General features: G+C 40.0%; 1 protein-coding gene across 1 annotated transcript in view; it reads right to left on the bottom strand.

Moving 5' to 3' along the window:
* Positions 1–2040: 2040 nt before the first annotated feature.
* Positions 2041–9072, bottom strand: part of LOC120988810 (proline dehydrogenase 1, mitochondrial-like) — a 150886-nt gene continuing 143854 nt past the window's right edge. Inside the window, exons 13-14 of the mRNA XM_040416533.1 lie at positions 6184–6272; positions 2041–3977 (exon numbers count right to left, since the gene is read on the bottom strand). Coding sequence (XP_040272467.1) covers positions 3787–3977; positions 6184–6272 — 280 coding nt within the window. The 3' untranslated portion in view covers positions 2041–3786. The remainder of the gene's footprint in view (positions 3978–6183; positions 6273–9072) is intronic.

Raw genomic sequence — 9072 nt, 5'->3', positions numbered from 1 at the left:
TTCGAGCTGATCTGGTTCGGGTACCGGGAAATGGATGACAGGTTCCATTTAAAGAAGCACTGACAAAAAATTAAATTTTCTGGTCCATTAGAAAGATATATGATGAGTTATAACCTCCCTTCTGGTCCTTAGCTGTGTCATGTGGCCAGCACTCTGATCTCCAACTAACAGAACGTCTCATGTGGGAACAGGAAGTCAGATTCTTTAATGATTCCTATAACAGCCGCAATGTCGGTAATAAGAATGAGTAGAGAGACCAGAGCCCAGAGGGCCAGAAGGGAGAGAATAAGGCATGCTGTCGTTTTTGTCCGGCCGCCTCTCATCAGGTTTGCCATGCTGCGGCCGGACCTCTGGCCCATCCCCATTATAGTGAATGGGGCCGGAGCGGACTTCCAGAAGAACGGTGGGCTAGCGTTAGCACGGATCCAGCAGGCTGTTCGCCTGCCGGACCCTGCTTCCGCAAGTGTGAAAGTAGCTTTAGGGTACAAAAATACAGCGATTATGGGAGTGCCATGTGTCATGCGCCCATGTAGTACAGTGTAGCAGGGCTGCCATAAGTATTGCTACAAACTGCAATACTTAGGCGTATGAAACATTTTATGCCCCTATATCATCATGCAGCTGTAACCTAAAACTTTTTGTGGGAGTACTTCATTAAAACTGTGGCATGAGGTGCTGCTTGATCTAACAACATATAGCTAGATACTTATAGGAGGTATGAAGAATACACTCTTTATCTTGACCAAGAAAAGGTGCTATTGGTAGACCCATCATGTGCTTGAAGAATGAGGCCTGCTTCCTGTGCTACTATCATAGAGGGCATTTCTTCTGGTAAAATATCTGGAGAGCATGCACTATGGTAAAGGCCCAAACGATATAGACATCGGCAGTATTACTGTCAGCACCCATTACTTAATTGTAACAGCCTAGTAGTACCACACATTTTCTAAAGTGCTTTATATTTTATAAGCATAGCCTTATTTAAAGTACAGAAAGTATTTAAAATCATAACTGCATTAAAAGCAATGTCGATTTAAGGTAGTATACGGTTATCATGAATGCTGAGATACACTTCAACTGGTACATTGATATTCCATACAGTGTAAAATAATGAATATTACATGTTGTTGCATTTTTATATTATAATTATATATTATATTTTGAAATTCGTTCAGACTTCGTTTGTTGGTTAAAGGTGAAATGCATTATGGATTCCGTTACCAAGGACCATAACGCAATTCTATGACGGAATGCATAATGGAATGCTTTTAGAGGCATTCCGTCATAATAGAAGTCTATGGGCTGCAAAACAGAATCAGTCCTGTTTCCGTTATGCAGGAGAGGACTCTCCTGCATAACGGAAACGGGATGGATCCGTTTGCAGCCCATAGACTTCTATTATGACGGAATGCCTCTAAAGGCATTCCGTCATAGAATTGCGTTATGGTCTACAACGCAATTCACCTTTAACCAACAAACAAAGTGTGAGCGAATTTCAAAATATGAAATTCGCTGATCTCTAATTATATTATAGAGAGATGATAAAACTATTATGTAGCGTGGACAAAGGCAACTGTCTTCGATCTAAACCAGTGTACTTGTTTTACTGAGGTTACATAGAAATAAATAATATAAAGGACACCGGATTCCATCCCCTGTCATTTTATAGAAATAAATACTTCAAAACTCACAACTTACTTTTGACCTACGATTAAGGCCTCTTTCACACGAACAATACGGATTGTCAGGATGGGTTCAGTGAAACTCGCACCATTTCGCAAGCAAGTTCAGTTTTATCTGCAATCGCGTTCAGTGTTTTAGTTTATTCTGCGCAGGTGCAATCAGTTTTGATGCTTTTTTCCACACGCGTGGAAAAAATTAATAAATTAAGATTTACAAACTAACATCTCCCAGCAACCATCAGTGAAAAACACATTGACTCCGGATCGCATCCAGGTTACATCCGGATGCAATGTGTTTTTCACTGAAGCCCCATTCACTTCTATGGGGACAGGGCTGCGTGAAAAATGCAGAATAGAGAACGTGCTGCGATTCTCATGCAATGCAGACATGATGCGTGAAAATAAAAAAGGCTCATTTGACAGACCCATTGAAATGAATGGGTCAGGTTTCAGTGGGGGTGATATGTGTTCACCTCACGCATCGCACCTGCACGAAAAAAAATTTGCTTGTGCGAAAGGGGCCTTACTTTTGACCTAAAATAGTTTACACTTGCCATATTGGCTACTGGTTTTCACATCATGGATACTCGTTTACTTGCAAGTTAGGAAACTTTGATGTTAAACAATTTTTCTAAGCTTTAAACATATTCAGGGCTGACTTCTTGGATACTGGCCCTAGCACTGAAAAATTCCCTGAAATATATAAATATAGAGAGAGAATTGTTTTCACACCAGAACTGCCCATTGACCCATTGACCATCAACCATCTCTAATCAGCTATCTTTTTCAATTTGTGGTCTTTGGTAGCTGGGAGTTTCTGGACTTTAAATTGCTGTAATTGCAAATATTTAAGTCTCCTTTACAATTTACCTCCAAGGGGATCTCTAGCATGGTTGCCCTATCACATTTTACACTGCTCCTTTCCATGTTTACAACCACCCTTTAATCGAGCAGAGGTGGTCGTGCTTGCACACTTTAGGAAAAAGCACAGGCCCGTGCACTCTTCCGCAGTCCCGGCCACCAGACAGGTTGGCGACTTTTTCTATAGTGTGTAAGTACGGCCACCGCTGCTGGATACAAACAGTGTATAATGGGATAGAAAAATTATTCCAGCCAGGAAAGGAAGCAATATGGACAATCACAATACATTAGTAAATGGCTTGTATTAACTTTCTCTACATGATAAATGCCTTTTTGCTGAAGGGACACAACCCCTTTAAAGCCAGGGTCATAGGTATACCAATATGTTTTAACCCTAAGCAGCTAATCAGTTTTCAGCTCTTAAACTGCAGCCAGAAGCTGCTTATGAGATGTAGCCTGCATTGTCTTTACCGTGTACATCCCGGAAATATAAACTCTTGCTCTCTAACTTTTAATTTAAGACGGGTAAACATGGCACCCATGATTGTCAGCTCATCAGACACAAAGTCACTATACACTATAGATCCAAATATCTAAAATAAGGGCTTGCAGTTTGATTACACTATTCCACTGATAAGTGTAATACGGTCCCCATATCATTTTAAATATATTCTCTGAATAAATCCAGTTCTATTTAATGTTCAGTAAAAGGGTTCTTCGATACATCTAGACTTGTAGAGAATACATCATACAATAATCAGAGAATACACAGAAACTAAGTGTTAGAGGTATCACAAATGTACAGTAGTTTTCTGGTGTGAAAAGTTGCAAACTGTGTGTTCACAATTTCTTCAACACCAAAATGTTTGTGCAAGTTATGTTACTCTGCCGCCTTGTAATAGCCTCCGGCAGAGTGCCTGCTTATCATTGCCCAGCGTATGCCAGCAGTCTATGATAAATCTTCCCCCTATATTTTCAAGGTTTGAGGAGCAGCGATCAGATCAAATTTCCTGTTGTAAATAAAATTGCCTAATACACAGGCAAAGGTTCCCTAAAGGTAAGAGCTCTGCTTAAAAATGACATTACAAATGTTATTTCATGTTTGATGCTCAACAGCAACCCATAATGTGCTTCTATCAAAGCAAATAGATATCTTGTCCATTACTATGGTTATAGAGAATTTACGTCACATATATATATATATAGCCATTTTGTCAGTTCCACCACAGGTCAAAAGGTCCCTCTAGAATCTGGGAGCATAGAAAAGGTTGCCAGTTAGCAGACGTCTCTTGAACTCCCTCCAGAGAAGCGCCCGATCTCTAGCAGCTCCTTTCATGAGGCTTCGGTTCTCCTGTGCTCTTCTGGACAGGTAAGGTAGAACTTCATTAACGGGTCCATAGGGAACATATTTATATACAGGATACCCTGCTTGCCCTGCAACAGGAATGAAAGAAATTATCACCAATAAGGACAATTTGATTTTAGGCTACTTTCACACCTGCGTTAGGTGCGGATCCGTCTGGTATCTGCACAGACGGATCCGCTCCTATAAATGCAAACGCTGGTATCCGTTCAGTACGGATCCGTCTGCATAACTTAGTAAAAAAAAAAAAAAAATCTAAGTGTAAGTCAAACGGATCCGTCCTGACTTACATTGAAAGTCAATGGGGAAGGATCCGTGTACAATTGCACCATATTTGTGTTAATGTAAACGGATTCGTCCCCATTGACTCACATTGTAAGTCAGGACGGATCCGTTTGGCTCCGCACCACCAGGCGGACACCAAAACGCTGCAAGCGGAATGAAGCCGGAACGGAGCCAAACTGATGCATTCTGAACGGATCCGCATCCATTCAGAATGCATTGGGGCTAAACTGATGCGTTTGGGGCCGCTTTTGAGAGCCCTGAAACGGATCTCACAGGCGGACCCAGAAACGGCAGTGTGAAAGTAGCCTTAGCTATAGAGAATATGTCATTTGTTGTAGAAACCTAGCTGAAAATCTCAAAAACATAAAAAGAACAAATACAATAGGAGAAGCAACGTTTCATAAGAGTGAAGTCCGGGAAATAAGCAAGCCACATTTCCTGACCTGAACTTACTGCATTAAAGATCACAATGATGCAGTAAGTGTCAGCCCAACAGCAGGTCTAAGGTCCTTTGCTGAAATGTAGCTGTTTGTACAGTACAGTAGACCCGCAGTCAGGCTGGAACTCACAGCATCACAGGTCCATCTGATCTGTAGTTGGTCCGGTAAATGTGGCTGACACAAATTTCCTGAATTGCAAATGCGCAAGTTAAACTAGCCTATGACAAAATTTTTATATGGATGACGTCACAACCTAAAAAGATGGAGGATGTCTCAGCTAATCTGCTATAAATTTTTGGGTAGGAATAATCTAGGTATGCAGCGATGTTACAGGTCAATAACGTGGTACATCATACAAATATATTTTGTCCACAGCACAGCTGTGTGACCCTAGACCCCCCCCCAGGGGTGCTGCAGTTTGCTCCCCCCCTGCCCCAACTTTTTTTGGGGCGCAAGCAGTTTTTTGTTTTTTTTCCTGCGTACGCTGACTGTGGACGGCACTCTTAGCGCATCGCACACCCCACCGCTATTCAGCTTTGGACGGCTGATCAGCTAGTTTAAATATACATTTTATTTTTCTTCAAATTTTTTGCCCTTTTTATATTTCGTTTTTTTTTTGTCTGTTAGATTTAGGGTAAGTTCGTGAACATCCGTGCCCCGCACACACGCACACCAAATAAAGTTTAACACGCACACACACTCCCCTATGGCCCGCCGGATGTTCTCGGTTGAGGAGGCATACCCCAGCTTGCCTCCAAGTCAGAGAGCCCCAGTGAGGACGAGGATGACCCCACTTTCCTTTTGTCATCCGCGTCCTCCTCATCATCTAGCGATGATGAGCCCCCAAGGCGGCGGAGACATATTAGGTATTGCCGCGTCCGTAAGAATCTGCTCTACAATAATACCCCATGACCTAACCCCTCAGATGAACACTTTAAAAAAAAAAAAAAAAAAATTATATATAATATATATATATATATATATATATATACATATATATACGGTGCCAAAACAGCAATTTTTTGGCAAATTTTCCATTTAACAAAGCAAGGGTTATCAGCCAAACAAAACTTAATATTTATTACCCTGATTCTGCAGTTTACAGAAACACCCCATATGTGGTCGTAAACTATCTCAGAATGGCCTGGATAAGTCAAAGCGTTTTAAAGTTATCACCACAAAGTGACACTGGTCAGATTTTAAAAAAATGGCCTGGTCCTTAAGGTGAAATATCGCCGTGTCCTTAAGGAGTTAAAGGAAAAACAACCCGATACCTTTACATTTACAAGGATACTGAATTAAATTTGAAATCAGTGACTGTACAGTAAGTAGCCATTTGGTAGGAGAGAAATTAGCAATGAAGTTACTCTCCAGAAAAATGACTTTTGCCTTCTCCCCTCGACTAGTAATTTTTCCCCAAAATCTCAGAGCACCTCCAGAAACAATTACATTACATGTGCTGGTCACTTAAAATATAGCAATTTCTTTTACCTTTTCGATTACTTTTCTGCTTGATTTCTCTTTAATGAAGAAAATCAATTTTAATGCTTACCAAGAGGAAAACTTATCTGGTCGCACATTCCCAGCAACTGTCCGAAGTATACTTTTTTCTCTTCAGGACAAAGACCTAGTTCATTCATTCTGAAGAAAAGACATAAAAAACTGTTCAGCCAATGGGAAATGCATACAGTAGTGTTCCAAAAAACAGCAGGGAGTTTAAAAAAAGCTAATAAATTACAACATCATTATAACAACTTTTATTTCCATAAAGCCAATTTTCTAGATATAATACACATTTAATTCCAAATCAAAACAAGAACATTTATCCATTTTGTGTTATACTTTACAGAAAGTAGAGAAAAAGGAATATTAGGCTGTTCAAAAAATAGCAGTGCCAGCAGTTTTCTTTAAAAACTTAAAAATTTAATGTATAAACTGAAAAAAAGTTTGAGATTTCACTTCACTTTGAATTACTGAACATTCAGTGGTATAACCATTGTTTCTGAGACCTGCTTGACATCTGTGTTGCATAGAGTCGACCAACTTCGGACATCTCTGAACAGGTATCCCAGTCCAGAACGATTGGACTACATTCCAGAATCCATAGTTCTTTTGGGTTTTGCCTCATAAACCAAATTTTTTATGGCACCCCATAAGTCCTCTATGGGATTGAGGTCAGGGGATTGGGTTTGCTACTCTATTACCTCAATCCTGTTTGTCTGTAATCAAGATGCTGTTAGCTTACTGGTGTATTTTGGGTCATTGTAGTGTTGAAACACCAATTTAAATGGCATTTCTTCTTCAGCATAGGGCAACGTGATCTCCTGAAACATTTTGATATATTGATAAATAAGCCCAACCATGGTATGAGAAACATCCCCATATCATGATTTTTGCACGAGCATGCATTACTGTCTTCACAGTGTACTGTGGATGAATTCAGTGGCCAGGGTAGTCTGACATACTGTCTGCAGTCACTAGACCCAAAAAGAACAATTTTGCTTTCATCAGTCCACAAAATGTTTCTCCATTTCATTTTGGGCCAGTCAACGTGTTTGACCATTTTACCATTTTGGCAATTCTTCGACCATTTGAACAGTAATTCCCGCTTACTTCTATGGTCTTTTAGGTTTTGGTTGCCACTCCAAGGAATCTGAGATCATTTTAGCTGAACAGCCTATAATTTGCTGAACATATGGGGGGAGATTTATCAAAAGTGGTGTAAAGTAGAACTGGGTTAGTTGCCCATAGCAACCGATCAGATTCCACCTTTCCTTTTTGACAGCTCCTTTGGAAAATGAAAGGTGGAAATTGATTGGTTGCTATGGGCAACTAAGCCAGTTCTACTTTACACCAGTTTAATAAATTACCCCAAAAACCTGTAAAACCTTCACAGAATTGCTTTTTTTTTTTTTTTTTTTTTATTCCAACCCATTAGGATTTTTTTTCCAGCTTCCCACTACATTGTATGCCATATTAATAATAATAATGGTGGCATTAGAAAGTACAACTTGTCCTGCAAAAAACAAGCCCTAATACGGCTATGTGAATGGAAAAATAAAAAGGTTATAGCTCTGGGAAGGCAGGGAGCAAAAAAAAAAAAAAGTAACAACGGAAATTCACTGCATCAGGAAGGGGTTAATAGCCTTTTCTGCAGGCCGATTATCGATTAAACAGTGATCCATGTAAAATGCCTTTCGATCAGCTGACTAACAAGCATAAAGCATGCGGTAGAAAAAGCATCTTTTGTTGGCAGCACATTGTCCTGTGTAAACAGGGAATATGCTGTAGACAATAGTGGAAACAATGGGCACATAAATGATCCAATCCTCCTTAAACTAGCACCAATTGACAACTGACTGTACTGTCGACTGGTGCTCTTTACTGCCAATGTAAAAGGACTCATACTCTTGAGTCTGCTACCCTTTTCTCTTTAATCAGTAGAAGTGGTTGTGCTCAGCCATAACCAAAATCAATGCCATGGCCTTTCTAGAGGTGGCCGCACACTTTAGCTGTTGGATGAATGCCCATGCAGGTGACAGCTATACCCTTGACCATGATGGTTGTGTATGTGTTCTCAATAGGGAGAGGGGAGCCAGTAACACCAAACACTTTGGGTGTTTGTTAGAAAGAGAATGTCATGTATTATAAGATGTATAATTGTATAAACTGTCTGCTTGTGTTATTTCCAGCGCTGGTGACTGCTGAGAACAGCGGATCAGTGGGGATTCTGAGTGTTGGAACCCCACCGACCTGATATTGATGACCTACCCTGAGGATCAACATCTAGAACCTGGACAACCCCTTTAATTGTAGAAGCACCTTCCTCTATAACAGAGCTCAATAAGGCCTGGTTGAGAAATTATAGCAGCTTAGGATTTTTAATATATACGAACACTCTCCTTTTAATAAAAGGCAGGGCTTTAATCTGCAAAAAGAAATCAATATAGAACAAAAAAAATAACGGAATAAGCAGACTTTATTATTACACTCATGCACTAGCCTACTTAAATCAAGCACATTAGGCATTCACCGAAGAATAATTAAATCCAGAGGACCTGGAGCTAGAGTAAGCAGAGTAATAATTCCATACCTTGTGTGTTGTACCTGATGGATCAGAAAGGACACATTAAACAAGAATTGTGGTGACTACATTTGTCCTACATGGTATGAGTAATGAGACTGTAAGTAGCTTTTGTCAGAGCATGAAGATAATATTAGCATAAGTCACATGCAGTCCCTGGTACACACAATTCCCAGTTCTTAAGAATAGATTTAGGGTTTAACCACTTAGTGACCAGCCTGTTTTGGGCCTTACTGACCAAGCGGTTTTCTTCATTTTTTAATTGTCGCCTTCCAAGAGCCATAACTATTTTATTTTTCCATCTACTGTATGTAGCTGTATAAGGGCTTGTTTTTTTTTTAACCAAAACAAGTTGTA

This window comes from Bufo bufo, chromosome 2, assembly GCF_905171765.1.
Source record: "Bufo bufo chromosome 2, aBufBuf1.1, whole genome shotgun sequence".
Classification (NCBI taxonomy): domain Eukaryota; kingdom Metazoa; phylum Chordata; class Amphibia; order Anura; family Bufonidae; genus Bufo; species Bufo bufo.
The sequence above is the reverse complement of the archived record's forward strand: the minus strand, read 5'-3'. Positions and strand labels throughout refer to the sequence as shown.